The sequence below is a fragment of the Zootoca vivipara genome, chromosome 6 (assembly GCF_963506605.1).
Source record: "Zootoca vivipara chromosome 6, rZooViv1.1, whole genome shotgun sequence".
NCBI classification, from domain to species: Eukaryota; Metazoa; Chordata; class Lepidosauria; order Squamata; family Lacertidae; genus Zootoca; species Zootoca vivipara.
Genome location: NC_083281.1, coordinates 32,753,005 through 32,773,915, shown reverse-complemented (window position 1 = coordinate 32,773,915; position 20,911 = coordinate 32,753,005). Strand labels below are relative to the sequence as shown.

At 44.9% G+C, this 20,911-nt stretch overlaps 1 protein-coding gene, 1 long non-coding RNA gene and 3 other non-coding genes across 5 annotated transcripts; all 5 read right to left on the bottom strand.

Annotated features, from left to right (window-relative positions):
• Nucleotides 1-2,478: 2,478 nt before the first annotated feature.
• RAB42 (RAB42, member RAS oncogene family) lies at nt 2,479-8,213 on the bottom strand. The gene is made up of 2 exons (XM_035119702.2): nt 7,573-8,213; nt 2,479-2,905 (listed from the first exon to the last, which is right to left on the bottom strand). Exons 1-2 carry the CDS (start codon nt 7,836-7,838, stop codon nt 2,485-2,487), a joined length of 687 nt encoding a protein of 228 aa, XP_034975593.1. The 5' UTR covers nt 7,839-8,213; the 3' UTR covers nt 2,479-2,484.
• Nucleotides 8,214-10,830: 2,617 nt separating this feature from the next.
• Nucleotides 10,831-18,890, bottom strand: LOC118087795 (uncharacterized). Its single transcript, XR_004692864.2, has 7 exons — nt 18,770-18,890; nt 15,080-15,167; nt 14,727-14,758; nt 13,622-13,688; nt 13,242-13,324; nt 12,356-12,442; nt 10,831-11,430 (listed from the first exon to the last, which is right to left on the bottom strand). It is a non-coding gene; the product is annotated as an uncharacterized LOC118087795 (long non-coding RNA).
• LOC118088071 (small nucleolar RNA SNORD99) lies at nt 11,885-11,958 on the bottom strand. Its single transcript, XR_004692931.2, has one exon. It is a non-coding gene; the product is annotated as a small nucleolar RNA SNORD99 (small nucleolar RNA).
• LOC118088063 (small nucleolar RNA SNORA44) lies at nt 13,441-13,573 on the bottom strand. Its single transcript, XR_004692923.2, has one exon. It is a non-coding gene; the product is annotated as a small nucleolar RNA SNORA44 (small nucleolar RNA).
• LOC118088059 (small nucleolar RNA SNORA16B/SNORA16A family) lies at nt 14,035-14,177 on the bottom strand. Its single transcript, XR_004692919.2, has one exon. It is a non-coding gene; the product is annotated as a small nucleolar RNA SNORA16B/SNORA16A family (small nucleolar RNA).
• Nucleotides 18,891-20,911: the final 2,021 nt, after the last annotated feature.

Sequence of the window (20,911 nt, the reverse complement as noted above, 5' to 3'; positions counted from 1 at the left end):
TCTCTCTTTTGAAGCCACAAAAAGAGAAGGAGCAAAATGTTTCTGTTTCAGGAGTCACCTCTTTGTCTCAAGTCGCCTGTCTCCAAAGCCCCCAGGGGGTCAGAGCGGAGTTTTACAAATGGCAACAGCAGAAGAGCTTGTTTGATAAATAAATAAGAATTGCCTCATGAATTCAGGAGGATTCAAAAAGGGTTTTCCCATCAAGGATGACTTTGTTATATTTATATTCAGAGGTGTTTTCAAGGGCAACAGCAAGGAGCCTCTAAGAAGCTCACCATTTAAATTAAAAAGAATTGCCTCATGACAAATTTGACCCGATTCCATGCCCTTGGCCCTTGCTGCTCTTCTTATCTTTGAATGGAACTTCCTCCTGCAGCTTCTAAAGAACTAACTTCACAATGGATCGTTGCTGCAACATGGACAGACAGAACCCTCTCTGGGTAGATGCTGAGGGAACGGACACCTCAAATTTGGCACTCCTGCTAACGGGGAAATCGACTTAAGAGCAAGAAGGAAAAACTCCACAATGACTCTTACAAGCTTTGAACAGACTTTGCTTTGTATGCAATGTCTAAGGAGTGGCTGGGGCAACCCAGTCAAATGGGTGGGGTATAAGTATATTATTTACAGGTAGGTAGCCTGTATATTATTGTTATTGTTATCGTTATTGTTACTGTCATCATCATCCTCTGCCATCTGCCATTCACAGAAATCTAAACACACTTTGTCCTGAGTGGGGTGAGGACACAAGTTAGGGGATGAATATTCTTGTTTGTATTGTTTTGGATATATGAAAAACTAATAATATTTTTATGGTGGTGGTGGTGGGGAATTGCCTCATGAATCTGAGGGGGTGGAAGGATTCTCCCAGCAGATGGCACTATAGCTGCCTTGGTTCCTGGTGATGTGATTCATAAAATAAATAAATAAAACTAAAATAGGAATTTATCCTATATAAGTCTTATGAGGTCGGCAATTCGAATCCCCATGATGGGGTGAGCTCCCATTGCTCGGTCCCAGCTCCTAACAGTTCGAAAGCATGTCAAAGTGCAAGTAGATGAATAGGTACCACTCCAGCAGGAAGGTAAATGGCATTTCCATGCGCTGCTCCAGTTTCGCTGGCCACATAACCCCAAAAAACTGTCTGCGGACAAATGTTGGCTCCCTTGGCCAGTAAAGCGAGATGAGCGCCGCAACCCAAGAGTCGTTTGCGGCTGGACTTAACTGTCAGGGGTCCTTTACCTTTACCTTTGAAGTCTCATGAAACTTCAGTCATTAATATGTCACTCTTTTTATCATGGTTTTCAGCTCTTTTGCCTAATTAATCCCTTGAATATGCACCTTGGTAGGGTATGTATGTCTCATTATGAGCCTAAGCCTAAAGGTACATTAATTTCTACTCTGAGCAGGGCCAGTATCGGATACAACCCTATGAGTTTAATTTACGGTGTTTTAAGAATTAAATGATAGCTTTAGTTTACGTTAAACTTACTATAGAAAAGTGGCATATAGAGAAACTAAACATAAACCAGCAGTATGACTTTATTTTCTTGTTTTGAAATCAGCGCCCTTGTTTCACATTAAAATGGGCCTCTAGCATTCCCAGCACCCCCAAGTCATCAACTCAGTATGAAAATATTTCTTTCTTCTTCTTTTTTGTATTCTCAAATATAGTGGAATGTTGACTCTGTCTAAATGACTGAACTCTGAATATCATTGCACCCATTATCCTTTCCCCACCCCAACTATAAACAAATATTCCCCTTAAACATTTCCCAGCTTATGCTTAACTTTTCTGCAGAACAATTGAAGAATAAGCTCTCATAACCTGAACATTGCAAAGCAGTTCAGATGCATTTTAACAGACCACTTGCACTGAAAGGTCAGTGTAGCAAGCTTTTCAGCTGCAAACAACGGTTTTCCATATTCTCTTCTATCTACTCTGGTGCTATCCAAACCATCTTTGACTCCCATGTCTGTCTTGGTATCTCTGGTTTCCATACAGCAGAGGTGAGCCGCCAGTGGTCACAGGGCCAAATACAGCCTCATTTCCAGTAGGTGGCAAGAGGGGGAAATGAAGGCGTGGAAGGTTTCATCACTTGGGCTCTGGCCTTAGAATCACAGAACTGTAGAGTTGGAAAGGGACCCTGAGGATCATCTAGTCCAACCCCCTGCAATGCAGAAATATGCAGCTGTCCCATACAGGGATCGAACTTGCAACCTTAGCATTATCAGCACCATGCTCTAACCACCTGAACTATCCAGACCTTGCCCACTCTTGACTCCAGCCCTGCCCTTCATAAGTATGTGTCCCAAACAATCTTGAATGCTGATGAATGAATGTCACTCTGAGAGTCAACCAGTCATTGAGGTCCTCTGCAGCTTGCATCTCAGAACCTTGGCTATGAAAGAGTTCTGCTCATTTCTCCTCTTTAGAGCCCACCCACTGCCCCCTTCCAACCACATCTCACTCCTTGACTTTGGTTAGCAATTGCATTTTTCCTGCGGGGCCTTCTTCCTTCTCTGAAGACCGCTAGTTCTCTTCTTATGGATCACCTTCACACCATCCCACCCTTCCTGCAGGTCAATCTCCTTGTTTCTCAGAGCGTCGTAGATCATATTGGTGATGGTCGCAAAAGCCAAATCTATATTGAGGTTGTCCTTGGCAGACGTTTCAATAAATTGTGTGCCCAAAGAAATGGCCAGTCCCTCTGCTTCTTCAACTGTGACTCTGTTCCTTGACTGGAGGTCACTTTTGTGGCCAACCAAGAGGAAGACAACCTTCTCCATAACACTGGTGACTTCATGGTACCAATCAAAGATGCTCTCAAAGGACCTCCGGTTGGTCATATCGAAGACCAAGATCACACCCACTGCGTTCCGGTAGAAGGATCTGGTGATGCACCTAAGAATAGAAGCAGCAGATTAATTAATTTAACTTTTTTTCCAATATATCATGGATACTTTCTTTAAGTCACTTGCCTAGTTACCAAATGCCAACTCTTCGTAACCATATCCAGGACTTTGTTCTGGAGCAATGACAGTGACAAAGTATCTTCTGAGATGTAAGCACAGAACTCCCACTTGCCTTTACAGATATTGCTAAACTACATTAGCAAAACATATCCACAAAGTCTTCAGAAATTTATTGATGCTGAGCAATGTCCACTTTATAGTACAATGTAGTCTTCGTGCGGGAGGAAGAATTCTGCCTTGAGCAACTTTGAGAAAAGGCCTGATATAAATGTACTGTGTAAAATAAATAACATATTGTTAGGGAATTTTATGGGGGGGGACACCCAAACGAGGCTTCATTTGGGAATCAAGATTGGCACAAATGCCCTCAAGGGGACCCCATTTGATCCTACAACACCACTCTAGTATCGCACCAACACGAACCCCCTCAAGATCAAGCCCTGTGTAATAAAGGCTCCCTTTCCTACCCTTTCTCTGTTGCCTGAGACTCTATGTAACCATATTTCTTTATGAATGAATACTGTGTATCTTTATTTCTAAATGAAACCCCCTTTTGTTACTCTGGCCAAGGGTTCTCAGGGATGCAGGGAACAGCCATAATCCTTTAAGCAAGAGGTCTGGTAGCCAGGGTGGTGCTCCTCTGCATATCCATAATCCATTCAGGTACCATCTCCTGCCATTCCCAACCCTCCAAAGCCAGAGGCAATACTCACACCTGGACACATTGTTTTTCCCCACCAGGTACTCAAGGATCCCCTCCCAGATACTTACTGGTACTTGCTTATCAATGTCCTGGCACATCATGCATTGTTACCTTATGTTAATCCTGTTTACCTCCTGTTTACCTGTATGCTAATGCGCCTTGCACCTTCCCCTTTTCTGACGTTTTACCCTGTCACAAGTGATGTATGTATGATGCTTTCGATGTGCATTATGGGATGGTGGTGGGAACTTTTAAAAGTTCTTGCAGCCCTGTTCACGGTGTTCAGTCTGGCATTGAACCTGCTACGCAGTAATAAACCTTGCTGTTTGCTCCAGATCATGGCTGGACTCCTTCGTTTTATACTCCGCAAATTTTCGTACGATATCTAAACCATCTTTTGGACATTGCTAAATTCTTAGCCAAAGCATTTTCCTTCTGGCAAGGAGTTCCTATGGTTCAGCTGTCCTCAAGCTAAGCACAGACATGTGATATTGAACAGCTCAGCCTCTCCATTTTAGGCATAATTTGATTAGAGAGGCTTGAAGCAGAGAAGGCTTTTAAAAATATTTTTTCCTTCCCACTGCCACATGCTTCTCAAAATATTTTTACCCATCTCTTATTAATTTCATCTCCTTCCACACTCAGCTCAAAAAGAAAAAACCCTGCCACTTTCTTCCATCCCTTCTCTCTGGTCCTTTTACATTCACTTCTTCATACTGTAACAGTCTCCTCTCTTATTTCTTCCTTTCTTTCCCCCAATTTGTTTATTGATAAATATTGACATTTTATTTCAGTTTCTAATTTCCTTAAACATCCCCTTTCCTTCCTTACCTCCCCACCACGCCTCTATCTCCCAGTCCAACTCATGGCTAGGGGCAGGGTAATCAAGTGAGGAGACTCCTATAGGATTTACAACCACATAAACAAGCAGAGATTCTACAAACAAATCTTATCTCTGAAGAGGAGCTGATATGAGAGTGCCATTGTTTGCAGTAAAATTAGCAAGAAAAAAGGAGTTGGTTAGGTTGTGTCAATAGCTGAGTGGATCAGTAAGCAAGGTCAGACATGTACATTCCAAGGAGATACGATGGCCTCTGGGATGACTTGAGATCAATGCCCTCAGGCTTCTAGTCACTGAATGGGATAAATTTCTCAACTCTGCAAAAGAACAATAACAACAGACAACCTTGAAATACCCCTCACCCCAGCCCACAACACACAACTATGCACTACCCTCCCTTCAGTTGTTTTTTCACCATTCTGTGAAAAACACAGGCAACTTTTGTGCAGAGTGCCAACAGGAATCTATCCAAGATTGTGAGAGGGAGTACAGAAAGCAAAGTTCATTATTCAGCCCAGAATGATTCGCAAATACTCATGATTCTCAAAGATATGCACAAACATCTAGTTTCTGACCAAAGCGAGCTTGTGAGATCAGTGTGGTGTGGTGTGGTGTAGTGGTTAGTGCAGAGCTTTCCAAACTCTGTGTCGTGACACATTAGTGTGTCGGCTGCAGTGTGTAGGTGTGTCGTGCAAATGCTCCCCACGCTCCTCCCAGGGCTGGAAAGGGGTTAGTTTAACCTTTGGTTTGCTAGTAAAACTGTGTCGCAAAATGATGCATGTCTGAAAAGTGTGTCAGCCAACATGAAATGTTTGGAAGGCTTTGGGTTAGTGTGTTGGTCTAGGACCCGGGAGACCAGGGTTCAAATCCCCACTTGAGCAGGACCTCACTGCATGACCTGGGGCCGGTCATTGCCTCTCCTAACCTACCTGTAGGGATTGCTGTAGGCATTAAATGAGGAGGGGGTGAACCACGTACACCACTGTGAGCTCCTTGGAGAAACTGTCTCAGATTGCTCTGCAAAACCCTGTGTCACCTGAATTGATGACCACGGGATGACAACTAACCATCAGCAAAGCACTATACACATTCTAAGTACTGTAATTATATGAAGATTCTGTTGTGCAACTTTGAGGAGCTGTGCCTTTGCTGCTGGAAATCTGGAGCTTTTTTTGGTACCACATGAGCTCAATTTCCCACTATATTTTCTTGCTTAGGAACACCAGGCTTAATCGGGGGTGGGGGAAGGTTTGGTCCTCCAGATGTTGCTGGCCTGCAACTCCCATCAACCCTTGCTACTGCCTGGGGCTGATGGGAGTTGGAGCCCAACATCTGGCAGTTCAAAGGTTTCCCTCCCCTAATATTGATGAATAAATGAAGCCTGAGCTGAACTCACTGCCCAGGCCCGCTGCCTTCTCCCCCTGGGATGCAGGCCCCCAGCTAATCCCTTCCTTGTTCCCGTAGGGTGTTTCCTGATGCCAACCAGTTCCTAACATCTACAGACATATTGGAACTAAGAGGACACATTTGCTGACTTAAGAGGACACATTTGCTGACTTCTACTTTTAACTATGGATCGCTATTAAAAAAATTCCTTCCAGTAGCACCTTAGAGATTAACTAAGTTTGTCATTGGTAGGAGCTTTTGTGTGCATGCACACTTCTTCAGATACACGGAAACAGAAGTCACCAGATCCTTATATATAGTGAGAGGGTGGGGAGGGGTATTACTCAGAAGGGTAGTGGGAATGGGTTATTGGCTGATAGGTGTGGTAAACCTGTTGACATCCGTTAACGACTGCAATTTGTCTTACAGGAAAAAGCAAGGGGATGAGATGGCTAAAAATATCTTTATCATCTATAATGAGATAAGAATCCAATGTCTCTATTCAGACCAGGTCTCGCCATGGTTTTAAGTTTGGTAAAGGTAAAGGTAAAGGCGCCCCTGACCATCAGGTCCAGTCGTGTCCGACTCTGGGGCTGCGGCACTCATCTCGCTCTATAGGCCGAGGGAGCCGGCGTTTGTCCGCAGACAGCTTCCGGGTCATGTGGCCAGCATGACAAAGCTGCTTCTGGCAAACCAGAGCAACGCACGGAAACACCGTTTACCTTCCTGCCGAAGCGGTCCCTATTTATCTACTTGCACTTTGATGTGCTGTCAAACTGCTAGGTGGGCAGGAGCTGGGACCGAACAACAAGAGCTCACCCCGTTGCAGGGATTCGAACTGCCGACCTTCTGATCAGCAAGCCCTAGACTCTGTGGTTTAACCCACAGCGCCACCTGGGTCCCTTTTTAAGTTTGGTAATAAGTTGCAATTCAGCAACTTCTATTTCCAGTCTATTTCTGTTTTTTGTTTTTTTTTGTAATAAGACAGCATACCTATGAAGAAGAGTGTGTGTCCTGGAAAAAATAGAGGACATATGGCAACCCTATAGGAGGAAAGGTGGGACAGGAATGTGATAAATGCTTATTCCCCCTCTCCTCTCCATTTCTATTAATTTCTTAAAATCTCAACTTAATTGCCAAGGATAACACTTTTATTTTATAAAAAGAAATCCAGTAGGGGGAAGAATAAGTGGGGATGAAATATGTGGGGAATGAAGACGGGTGGTATCTGTGGTGCAGCTAGGACATTTTAAACTCTGGGCATAGTGGCCTTGCAAGCTCCTCCCACCCCTCCTTTACAGACAGGGTGATACTTAGGTTACTTCAAAATGTAGTAAGCCAACTCGGTGCTATCCCCTGGCCCACCAGCGCCTCCAAGTCCTTCCTTCATGGCACCACTGGCTGGCATTCCAGCAGAATCGCCAACCTGGCTGAAATTAAATGCAGGGAGCAAGGAATGATACGGACACCAAAGGTCTATGCAACAGAATGGATTTTTGCTAACTGAGCAGTAATGCGGCACTGGCTAATGTGATTGGCTTCCAGATCTCATTTCCAGGGCAGTAGGGAAAGGGGATTTAGAAAAGGGAAAGGTTTTGGACTGGTAAGAAGCATGTGCACCTTCCCCCACCCATCCTTTGGTCCTACATGGACTTCCCCGACTCACCTGAACCTCTCTTGGCCAGCCGTGTCCCATAGTTGTAGCTTCACCTTGATGCCTGGGGGCAGCTCCATCATCTTGCTGTAGAACTCCACGCCCACCGTGGGGCACGGGGATGGAACGAAGCATCCCTCCGTGTAGCATCTGAGCAGAGACGTTTTGCCCACCATGGAGTCGCCCAGCAGAAGGATGCGGAATTGGTAGTGCCAGTTGCCGTTCAGGTTGCGGGCTGGAGGCGTTTGCGCTATTTCCGTCTCAGGAGCTGCTTCCATGGTGGAAGGAGGCTCAGAGGAGCAGCGAAACAGAAGCCTTCATCCAGGGCAGTGCTCAGGAGAGAGAGAGAGAGACTGGGACCTCTGAGGAACTTGTCCCGACAATCCTGACTGCAGCAGAGCTCCAGTTTGATCAGGAGGTCTCCAACCTGATAGGATTAGCCATCTCCCACCCACCACCTTCAGAACAAAGAGAAGCCAACATCTGTCTGATTTGAGAACAAGGCCCTCTTTCCACACCTTTCTGCCCCACCCACAGCATTCCCTTAGATAGCATTGCCTCTCTCCCCACCAAAACAAGCAAGCTTCTGTATCAAATCTCTGTCAAATGCAAGGAGCGAAATGTATGTATGTGTATATATGTTGGGGGCAGGCGATGGATGTTGGGGGCAGGCGATGGAATAGACTATCAAAGCAATTTCCCTGCTTCTCAAGAGAAAAAGGAACTCCAGTCATAAAAATATCAGCCCACTGCAATCTAAACTGCTGAATCAGATCTGTGTTTTAAGAATGGCAGAACAAAACTGCATTTATCTGTGAAGGCAATGTTTAGCTCTGCAATTGTTTTTTTAAAAAAATATGTTTTTGTGCACTTATTGTTGCATTACAATTTTAAATTGTTGTTAGCCACCCTGAGTGGTGGTGCACGGGCATTAACAAGGCAGGACGATATATATATTTCCTGTAGGACAAATACAGCATAGATTTTGCACTGCGTACAGTGTGTCTTGCCTGCTTGCCAAAGTATTATGATCAAGATCAGGAATTTTAACCATGGAAGAGACGAGAGCTACCATTGATACCCATATTATAAAGGTCTGGGAAGGAATTCTGGTTGAGTAGATCTTCTCAGACTATTCCCCTCTCCACAGCCACCAGTCCTTATTGAATCACCTTCTCTGCCTTGGGAATTGGATTTTCCTTTCTCACTATTATGCAATGTTTATCAATAATTCTAGGGCCTGTTTGGTTCCTAAGGGGCAAGCTCTTTAAGCAGGAGTCAGATATTAACAGACTTTTTCCAAGCTCATGTTATCATTTTGAGAGTCAGACTTTACATTTCAGATCAACAGCAACAGTAATTCACCTACAGAGAGCTGCAATTTATAAAACAAACTATCCTTCTGAATTTCCACTACAGAAGGGTATGATTGCAGGGACCTCTGGTTGATTTCATTTGCAGAGAGCAAATTTCACTAAATATATCCCCCTCCCTTTCTATCCAGAAATATTTGGTCAGTAAGCTTATAAACATTAATGCATAATAAAACTATTGTGATTGTTGGATATGCAGTTGTGTTCAGAAAAAGGCAACGGACATTGCCAACTGTTGTTGCCTGTCCAATAAGCCCTCTATAGCAGCAGGGACCATGCACACCCCATTAGATCATGGGTGGGGAAGCTGTAGTCTTCCACATGTTGTTGGCACTACAAATCCTATCATCCCGGACCATCAACCACTCTGGCAGGCGTTGAGGAGAGTTGAGTCCAGCAACATCTGGAGAGCTGCAGGTTCCCCACAGGCAACCTAGAAATGCCCAAGGTGGTTGCAAATGGAAGAATCTTACCAGCAGAATCTTCCAGCGAGAGGAAGCCCTGCCTCTCAAAGTCGATTTCTATGATGGCCTCTGTGAGAACAGGATGTTGGCCTGATACAAGAAGCCTCCTTATATTTGTTTGGTTGTTTTTATCCTAGCCTTCCTGTGACAGGTGTGGTGTGGAAGACAGGTGTGGAGAACCAATAGGCCTCCAAAGGTTGCGGAACTCCTAACTTCGCATGGGAGCTGTAGTTCAGCAACATCTTGGAGAGCCAAAAGTGAATGAAATGTGGATTCCACTCCCCCCACCATGGCTGCCTTTCATTTTTAGTTCCCTAGCTTCTGTTATTTCTCCATTGAAAAGGCAAAACCCAATCCAAACAGATCCCTGTAGCCTATCTACATCCCAGATCAGTCTTGCAACACTTTTCTCCAGGACCTTCATGCCACTAAATTGTCACACAATCCCCACCCCCGCACACGTTGACCTTAAACTTTTGAGTATTTATTATAGGGTGCATGAACCCTATGAAAGTGGACAAATTTACCATTCTAGTGCCTCACAGCCCTTGCATTTTTTGGGTTTTTTTTAAAAAAGGGCAGATTTCCAGAAAAGTCAGTTTTGCATGCAAAAAAACTCGTAGCTATCAACATATTTGTTAACTCCAAGGCATGTGAAAACTCTGCAATGGAGATTTAAGAATCTCCTCGTTCCCCAACCCCACATGTTGAGACGCTTCAGGGTCAGAAGGCGTGGAGAAAAACGCTCTCATTTTACTCTGCCCGTGTTAACTGTGTTTATGTTACATTTTAAAAGTCTTATTTGAGAAGCAGGGTACCATCTGTTCCAAAGCGGAGTTTTGTGTGCAACTGCTGGGTAGGATTGAGCTACAGGTGAAACTCGGGAAATTAGAATATCATCGAAAAGTGCATTTATTTCAGTAACACAACTTAAAAGGTGAAACCAATATATGAGATAGATGCATGACATGCAAAGCCTTTATTTGTTGTAAGGGTCAATTATAAATGAAATGTAATTAATGAAATGTAGTAGCAATGTTTATTTTTGTACTGTATTATTGTAACTATTTGTTTTATTACTGTGGAATTTCCCAAAGAAAGCATTTGTAAAAATTAAAAGGTCCAGTCGTGACCAACTCTGGCGTTCCAGCGCTCATCTCGCGTTATTGGCAGAGGGAGCCGGCGTACAGCTTCCAGGTCATGTGGCCAGCATGACAAAGCCGCTTCTGGCGAACCAGAGCAGCACACGGAAACGCGGTTTACCTTCCTGCTGTAGCGGTACCTATTTATCTACTTGCACTTTGACGTGCTTTCGAAGTGCTAGGTTAGCAGGTGCTGGAACAGAGCAATGGGAGCTCACCCCGTCACAGGGATTCGAACCGCCGACCTTCTGATCAGCAAGCCCTAGGCTCTGTGGTTTAACTCACAGCGCCACCTGGGCCTGCTTAGTGATGTTATGGGACCTCTATTCCCCACAGAGCTACAGTTCCCAAAGTGGTTTGAAAGTCAATCCTCCTTTCCCAGGGATCTCAAAGGATTGCAAGCTCTGCAAGTGGAGAGTTTAACAAAGTACAGCTCCTGGGATTCTTAGGGGAAGCCATGACCGTATCAAAGTGTATACTGCAGATGAGGACCTTGTTAAAACCAAGGTACAAGGCCCATTACACAAATCTAACACACCATGAGAAGTAACATCTAGCCTCCCCCCCTTGAGCTTTCCCAGTCCTGGTGCTGCTGCAAACAGTTGAGAAACTTTTGCTTGTGTTTTCGATTAACCACAGCTTCCCATGTCACACAAACCCAGCCAAAAGTATGGTAAACCTTAACTATGGTTACTGGGAATAAGCCAGTTTAAATCTTGCAAAGGAGGTGGCAAAAACAACAATAAACAAACACTTTTCTGATTGTATGAAACAAAATTCCTTTAATTCCACAATTACAGAAAAACAACCACTCCAATTATGGAGAATCTCAAGAAACTTCTCTGGTTACGACACTACTTCTCCAGCCCTCTTGAAGGAGTCTTTGAAGACCTAAAAGAAGGGAAAGTTTATTAACATGTGGAGGTTTTTTTTTAAAAAAAAAAAGTTTGCTATTATTTACACCTCTATAAAGATGAGAATCCACATCACAGAACACTTAGGAAGTTCTAAGTGGAAACAAGCATATCAGTTCTACAGTACAAAGCAGGCAATAATAATTAAATTGTTTGCAAATCCAGGTTGCATATGGGTTCATGGAGACTACTGGATACGGCACCCCATCTCTGCTACTCTTGCCGTATTACAAGAAAAGCCTCCGTTAATTTAAAAACTAATTTAAAAACTGCCAATTCCTCCACTCCATAATAAAAAGCCAACCAATAACTAACTTAACAGGTACAAAGGAATTGGGAGCGCCACTCCCAATACGCCACTTGCAACAGCTAGGAAGTAAACAGACCAAAGGACTTTGCCCTTTGGAAAAGAACCCCCACCAATGTGATCTGCTTGGTCTCAGCCCCATATCCGCAGGATTCATCCAGCCGTCACCATTAGAAAAATGAGTCATCACAGACCAGGCAGGAGGTGCTGCACTCCATACTTGCGATCAACCACGTGCTTCCCAAGCTGTTAACAAGGTGGCTGTCGACCACACGTTGCCTAAAACCATCTAAGGCCCGGGGGCTGGATCTGGCCCAAACGCCTTCTAAATCCGGCCTGCAAATCAGCGTGTTTTTACATGAGTAGAATGTGTCATTTTATTTAAAATGCATCTCTGGGTTATTTGTGGGGCATAGGAATTTGTTCATTTTTTCTTTCAAAATATGGTCCGCCCCCCCCCCCAAGGTCTGAGGGATAGTGGACCGGCCCCCTGCTGAAAAAGTTTGCTGACCCCTGCCTAAAACAGATCCATCAATGAACTGTTGTTAACACAAGACCAAGCTCCTTTTCTACTGTTGTGTTAATAGGCACTTACATTGCTGGAGGTCCCTTTGCAATCTGCCTGTTCCACATGGGAATGCTCTTCAGGAGAATGGAAGCTCAGCACACTGCTTCTCCAGTCCTATAAAAAAATGGCAGCAGTAGTAGTAATAACACTTCCATCACTCCTGCCACGTATCTGGAAAACTTGCAGTGCAATCCTGAATCATGATGCGTACCTACGTCCCATTAGGTTCAAGGGGGCTTACTCTTAAATGGGACTACACCTCCCATCAGCCCCAGCCAAGGATGATGGGAATTGTAGTCCAACCTGGAGTCCTAGGACATACATTTGCATTAAATGATTTATCAAAGGCATGCACCCCCTCTGCAATCCTTTTATCGACTTTGTGGTAAAGGCATGGCTGCACCAAAAGAAGCTAATCAAAATAGGACATGATTTATTCCTCTGCTCATTTGTCTAAACAAAGCTCTCAAGTTCAAAATGTGAAGATGTCCAGGCCGCTCACTAGCCCTCAACTAGTCTACTCCACAGGGGTGCTCTGAGGATAAAGTGATGACCATATGCGCCACTCATTGAAGTAGGAAAAGAGGAAAGTGTGGGTAATAGAAAACAAATAAAAGACAACTGGCAGTTGCTGGATATCCTGTGGGACCAGCACAGCTGAGAGATTCTTAGGACTCCAAAACAAATTGTTTTAAGCCAGCCCAGTTCAGTGCAGGATTTGTCCCAGCAAAGATACTAGGGCCAACTTAAAATATTAATTTCCCTCCTTTTTGACCATGAGATCGGTATTCAGATCTGATGGGAAAGGGATAGGGAGGCTACAGGCAGCTGCAATAATTCACCTCAGGTCTTCTTTACGTTTTATAAATATATAAAAATCAACGAACGATCAGGAGCAAAAAGTATACAATACCTTGCAGGATTGGCTGCTAACCTGGCTGAGTCACACCACAACAACGACATCCCTTTTAGGAACTGAATGATTCCAGATGATCTCTGATGAATAATGAGACACCCAATATTTGAATAAAGAACATATAAAAGGTTAAAGTAGTAGTAGTAGTAGTTATTATTTTAAACCAAGACACATGTTTAAGCCACCCAGAAAGCAGCTGTGTAGGAGAGTCGAGTGACATCTGCAGCTAACAAAGCCTGAGAAGTCAAAGTCCCATCCATCTTGTTCTTGCATGTTGTTGGAGATCCTGTGGCTATTTGCTAAGCCATAGCTCTTGGTTTAACATGCAGCCCACTTACTCAGCAGTTAGACTGGACCAGCAAGTGCTTTTTTTTTACCTTGGTGCTTCAAAGTCCACAGACTTCAATGAGAAGACACTTCCAATGCTGTTCCATCTTCTCATTCCTTTAAAAGGGATAGGGAGAGCAGAGATGAGAAGCATTCCCAATGCTTTTGTTTATACAAACATGCTCTTCTTTATACAGCCACCTTCCCAAACCAGTGCCCTCCAGTTATGGCTATGCTGCCTGGGGCTGATGAATGTTGTAAACCAGAACATCTAAAAGCCACAAAGGCTGCCTTACTGTAAGCTTGTACTTTGCAGAGCACCATGCACATTGACAGCGCTATAGAGACCATCAGTATTACAGTACTGTAATAATTCTGGAAGGGTCAATGTCATTCTGAATTCTTGAGGAACCCCTCTTCTTGGATTCACAGCAGACAAATTTCACAATGCAGCCACTGACAAATATGTCTTTTCCTGAAAGTGTTGCTGGGCAGTTATAAGGGAAGAAACTGATCAGCGACCGTCAAGGAAAAAAAATGTTACTTTTGGCACCTTTTTGACTACATCAGCCACATGAGGCAGACACAGCTTCGATAGGGCCGTGAGGGGGTGTTGAAAGGAAAGTGTTGGCTCCTCAGCCATCTGGTTCCAGAGGAATAGTTTGGTGAAATTGCACCAAACTCCTCCCCTGCTCCAACCATCAACCAAGCCAACTCAAGAAGCCCCAGAAGGAAGATATAATACAGTAAGCCTGCAACCTACATGCCATTTAGCTTAAGCCAGTGGTGGCAAACTTTGCCCTCCAGCTGTTTTGGGACTACAATTCCCATAATCCCTGACCACTGGTCCTGTTAGCTAGGGATGATGGGAGTTGTAGTCCCAAAACAGCTGGAGGGCCAAGTTTGGCCACCACTGGCTTAAGCGCTTGGAGGGGAAAAGGGGGGGGCACAAAAATTTTGGGGAAAATATTTTGGCATTCCTATGCACCATGGAACCCAATGTGTTTGGACTATATGTGATCTTGGCTTTAGGCACAATCCCCCCGAGTGTAAATCTCCAATAAGTTGTGGGCTTCCCGTATTGACAGAACAGCGAAAAGTGGGGGTCAACTTAGCCTACTGGAAATGAAGGCATGCTCCTGTTTATAGACTCACCATCAGAACGGTCAGCCTGCTGGCCAGGTCATCTGCAAAGACAAAAGAGGAACTTGCTACCGTTATCTTGTCAACAGTGTTGTTTTATACACTGCACTTTTAATCGATGCAAGTTTTCCAGGGGACATCCCTGGATGAAGCAGTGCTCCCAATCTGGTGCAGTCCAGTTGTTTGGGACTAGAACTCCCAATAGCCCCCTGCAGCACGGGTCACAATCAGGGATGATAGCAGCCGTAATTTAACATCTGGAAGGCAGCAGGGTGGAAAAGCTGGTATAAAGCAAAGCCAGCCAAGCATGCACTTCTCCAGTTTCCCCAAACAGTAGCCTGTGGCATGGTTCAGTGTTATTATACCTGCTTTATTCCCAGCGCAGCAAGATCGTAAGCCCAGTCCAATCTGCAAACCATTTCTGGTCTCTTCTGCAGTGCCCTGCATTCATGTCTGAAACAGAAAACAAGCAGCATGAGGTCACAAGGAAAAACTGCAGGAATACCACATTGGGCATCCAATACTTATTGCCTTTATACCTCCCCCACCTTTTTCTCTAAGGAGCAGGAGGCATACCCTGTTTCTCATATTTTAAGACATACCCATAAAATAAGCCAAAGCAGGATTTTTAAGCATTCAAGGAATATAAGCCATACCCCGAAAATAAGCCATAGGCTTATTTTCTTGAGTAAAAGAAATATAAGACGGTGTCTTAAAATGTGGGAAACACGGTACATGGTTTCCCCCCCCAAAAAAATCCCCACAACAACCCTGCGAGGCAGGTTAGGCAGAGAGGCAGTGACCAGCCCAAAGTCAGCCAGTGAGCTTCCAGGCCAAATAGGGATTTGAACCCTGGTCAGCCAGGCCCTAGCCCAACAATAATTCTTCAACATCAACTTCGTTGGACTAGCCATGTTGTTTGGATGCCTGATTACTGCCGCCCAAAACAACTACTCTGAAGGCAGCCCTGTTTAGGGAGGTTTTTAACTGTATTTTATTTTATTTTAGATAACTGTATTTTATTTTTCTGTTGGAAGCCGCCCAGAGTGGCTGGGGAAACCCAGCCAGATGGGCGGGGTATAAATGATAAATTATTACAGTATTTTTATTATTATTCCCAAATTAAGAATGGAAAATGAAATACTGGTGGACAACGAAAGCGCTTTAAAGACACTCTCACAGCAAATCGAAAAACAGGCTACTATCAAGTAAAAGAGCAGGGGTCCCCAAACTAAGGCCCAGCAATCGCCGCCTAAATCCGGCCCGCGGACAAGCATGTTTTTACATGAGTAGAATGTGTCCTTTTACTTAGGTCTGAGGGACAGTGGACCGGCCCCCTGCTGAAAAAGTTTGCTGACCCCTGTAAAAGACCATCAACAATTTGGGTTTTCCCTGTCACTATGCCTTGGCAGCGAAGTGGTCTGCAGCAACGAGCTGGCAATACTGTATCGTTCATTTTCATGTGTTAGGGCAAATTTCTGGGTGCGAGAATGCTCAGCCACCCAGCTCATCAGGCAAGGGCCTGTGGTCGTTGCGGAGTATAAAACGAAGGAGTCCAGTCATGATCCGGAGCAAACAGCAAGGTTTATTACTGCGCAGCAGGTTCAATGCCAGACTGAACACCGTGAACAGGGCTGCAAGAACTTTTAAAAGTTCCCACCACCATCCCATAATGCACATCGAAAGCATCATACATACATCACTTGTGACAGGGTAAAACCATCAGAAAAGGGGAAGGTGCAAGGGGCATTAGCATACAGGTAAACAGGAGGTAAACAGGATTAACATAAGGTAACAATGCATGATGTCCCAGGACATTGATAAGCAAGTACCAGTAAGTATCTGGGAGGGGATCCTTAAGTACCTGGCAGGGAAAAACAATGGGTCCAGGTGTGTGTATTGCCTCTGGCTTCGGGAGGGTCCGGAATGGCAGGAGATGGTACCTGAATGGATTATGGATATGCAGAGGAGCACCACCCTGGCTACCTGACCTCTTGCTTAAAGGATTATGGCTGTTCCCTGCATCCCTGAGAGCCCTTGGCCAGTTGCAAAAGGGGCTTTCATTTAGAAATAAAGATACACGGTATTCATTCATAGAGAAATATGGTTACATAGAGTCTCAGGCAACAGAGAAAGGGTAGGAAAGGGAGCCTTTATTACACAGGGCTTGATCTTGAGGGGTTTGTGTTGGTGCGATACTAGAGTGGTGTTGTAGGATCAGATGGGGTCCCCTTGAGGGCATTTGTGCCAATCTTGATTCCCAAATGAAGCCTCGTTTGGGTGCCCCCCCTATAAAATTCCCTAACATCATGCAATGGCAAAACTGCAACTTAAAAGCAGTTTCTGAGACCCAGTTAAGAAGCTGGGAGCACTGCACACAGTAGGCAGCAAAGAAGTGTCTGTGTGTGACTAGCAATTCTTGGGTGTAGAAAACAGAAATACTGAAATGGTCAACCCCTCCCCCAATTGCCCATCAATGTTGGACAGCATGGCTGTGTAGCTACTGAATATACCTGGACACACAATTTAAGCAGTGTGCAAATTGGGATACTGTACAGTGAAAAATAAGTCTCTCACTCCCTGCCCACAAGACTACTGCATTTATGGATCAGCTTCCCAACTCAAAAACGACAAGAGCCAAAATAAAAGCAAAATTAGGTGGGGCGGGGCAAGGGAGAGAGGGCAAAATGCAATCGCTGGGCTTGGATGGAAGCATGGCACATGTAGAACGTGTCCCTTTTATTTAAACTGCATATTTGGGTTATTTGTGGGGCATAAGAATTCCCGCTCCCCCCCCCAAATAGTCCGGACCCCCACAAGGTCTGAGGGACAGTGGACCGGCCCCTTGCTGAAAAAGTTTGCTGACCCCTGCTTAAACAGTCATGGCTTCCCTTGAAGAATCCTGAGAATTGTAGCTCACTAAAGGTGCAGAGTGGTTAAGAGAGCCCATTTCCAAGAGTGCAGGGGTTCAGAATGGGGTCTTTCAAAAAAAATTTTTTAATATTGTAAATAAAAAAACACCCCCAAAGATGCCAAGAATTGAACCTGCGATCTCTTGCATGCAGAATGCATGCTGCCCCATGCAGCTAGTACTATTTGCCTAGTTCAGTCTTCAGCATCTCCTGCCAAAAGGAGCAGGTATTGGGAAAGGCCTCTGATCATCATCAAGAGTAGACTACACGAGGCTTCAAACTACATACGCCACCTTCAGTTCCACTGCGTGTATTGTAACAAACATTCAAAATACAAGATTGTAGACTAGAATAAAAGAATCGTCAAGTTGTAGATTTGGAAGGGACCACAAGGGCCATCGGGGGCAATACAGAAATCACATGCCTTAAATGCCAGAATTTAGACTCCAACTGCACTATACATTTAAAGAATAAACAATCCACGTTAAACAGCCACGGCTTCTCCCCCAAAATCCTGGGAACTGTAGTTTGTTAAGGGCGCTTGAGAGTTGTTAAAAGACCCTATTCCCCTTGCAGAGATACAACTCAGGGTATTCTGGATTGCTTGTTAAGCCAATCCGGGAGGGGGGGGGCTTAAAGTAGTATATTATTTCTATTTATTTATTGCATTTGTTTCCTACCTTCTTCTCAAAGGAGCTCAAGGTGACGTACATATTTCACCCAGCATGATACTGCTTTAAATAGCTGATGAGCTTATAATGGACCTCTGGGCAGCTTTTAAGCTTGGATGGGGTGCGTCCCGACAACGGCGCCCTTTCGGGCTTCCGATCCTAAGGCTACAACGAAGCACACAAGAGACACGCGCGACTCCCTTTCCCGCATGATCTCCAACCCACGCCAGGCACCGGGCGCAAGAATTCTTACGCGGGTGGCGGCCGCAGGGAGCCGCCAATATTGCAGCTGCTCAAAAACCACGCCTGGCAATCCTGTCCCTGGGCTGGCTATCAAAACCCACTCCGAAATAGGCAGCACAAATCCTCCAGTAGCGCTATCAATAGTCCAAAGAGGAATCACCCCCCAAGCGGAGGAGGATGGCGACCGATTGCATAGCACCCCCCTTTTAGGCAAAAGAAAACTACTAACCTCCGTCCATCGAACCACATGGTAATAGAAGAGGGGTGGGAGAAAGAAAGAACACCCCTCCGGCACGGCCTTTTATAGTTCCGGCCCACCAAGGCTGTCTCCGATTGGCTCCTTTGAAAAGCGGCGTCGCAAAGGCTCTTGGGAGGTGTAGTTTTATTGAGCAGCTGCCTTTTAAAAAGGCGTTCTTCTTCCGTCTTCCGCCTCTGTGGACACAAAAATCTCAATAGTCAGGCACAACAAACGCACCAGGCCAATGTTCTCTTGCCGCGTGGCAACAGACATTAGCACGAACAAAAGCCCTGCCTTGAGCACTTTGGTGCATTCATTTTTTCTTGCATATTTTTTCCATTTCCCCCACGAGATTTGCTGGACGCAGAGGAACGGAGAGAGCTGCCTTATGTCAAACAATTCGCTCGTCTAGGTCAGTGGTTTCTCTAGACCAGTGGTTCCCAACAGGTGGTCCGGGGACCCCCAGGGGTCCGCGAGCTATGCCAGAGGGGTCCTCAAGATCCTATTAGAATAAAAAATATATTAAATATATTTCGTATGATAACAGATTTTTTGTTTTGGCCGCTTCCTGCATGAGCAGAGTCTAGCGCAAAACTAGAATTAGATCAAGGCAGTAGTTCTGCTGTATGCCGCAAGGACTACAAGAAACTTGGAGATAAGGCAATGAAAAAGATCCTTCCATTTGCAACCACATATCGGTGTGAGCAAGCATTTTCTTCCATGTGTTTCATGACAAACAAATACTGTATAGGAATCGGCTCGACATGCGGTCGGATTTCAGAGTGAAAGTTTCAAGTTTGGAACCTAATATTTCAGAAATAATGGACTCAAAGGACAGATTTAACTCACCTCATTAAGAACTGAAAATTAAAACTAACTGTATACTGATGGAGTACTCTGTTGTAACTGTAAAAAAACGTATAAATATAAAATATAAAAAGACTCTTAATTTGGCTCTCACTTTTTAATTTTAGGATTAGGAATTAATGGGGGTCCTTGTCACAATAGCGGCTCGATGAGGGGTCCTCGAGAAAATTTTGTTGGGAACCCCTGCTCTAGACTCATGGCTGCCAAGTTTTCCCTTTACTCGCGAGGAAGCCTATTCAGCATAAGGGAATTTCCCTTAAAAAAGGGGAGAACTTGGCAGCTAGACTAGGGGTCACTAAGACCGCTTTTGTTGGGACTACAACTCCCATCAGCTCTGACCATTAGCTATGGCTGGCAGGGGCAGGTGGGAGTTGGGGTCTAACAACATCAGGAAGGCACCAGGATCCCCGTCCCTGGTCTGTGCCACCTCGCAGCAGCTCTCCAAGGTTTCAGGCAAGGAGTTTCTCTCAAGCCTACCTGGAAATGTTTGAGACGTAAGACCTTCTGCAGCCCAAACTGGTGCTTTAAGGGCCATAGCAAAGTGGTAGAGCAGTGTATTGAGGCAGAAACCCAAGGCCCTGCACAGAACAATTGCACCGGGTTTGGCTTACCAGCATTCTTTGTAGCTGTTTTCAGAAGATGATACTGGGATATCTGTTCTCAATGCAGAAGGTCCAAAGCATCCCCACACAGGGCTGGCAGTGACTACACCTGATACCTTAAAGAGCTGCTGCCTGTTAGTGTAAACAATGCTGAGCTAGATGGACTATTTGTCTCTGTATAAGGCAATTTCCTCTGTTTAACACTCAGCTTACAGGTAGGTAGCCGTGTTGGTCTTTAAGGTGCTACTGAAGGAATTTTTTTTATTTAACACTCAGCTGCAATCCCTCTGGCCACACCTTGTAGCAAAATTCAAACATGGCCTGCTAGAACAGTAAGACTGTTCCTTCAAACCCAGTACTCTCTTAACACAGGTGTGGGAAATCTTTGCCCCTCTAGACTGCATCTCCCATCATCCCTATCCATTGGCCATGGTTGCTGCTGTTGGTGGGAGTCGTAGTTCAGCAACATCCAGCAGGCCAAAGGTTCCCCACATCTGCTCTTACAGAACCTGCAGATCTCCAAGGATTCAACCTTTCCCACTTTCAGGTGCTACCTGATCCATTTTAAGTGGAGTTGCCAAAGTCTGAACTTGGAAACTTGCTCCAACCAAAGCAGGTGTTCCAACAATGGGCCACAGCCCTTCTCCAACCCTTGAGTAGTACC

What these genes read in the sequence shown, in the direction of transcription:
- RAB42 (XM_035119702.2), bottom strand. Translation starts at nt 7,838, where the DNA reads ATGGAAGCAGCTCCTGAGACGGAAATAGCGCAAACGCCTCCAGCCCGC. An exon ending in GCTGGCCAAGAGAGGTTCAG is followed by an intron (nt 2,906 to 7,572) that starts GTGAGTCGGGGA and finishes TTCTATTCTTAG; the next exon opens with GTGCATCACCAGATCCTTCT.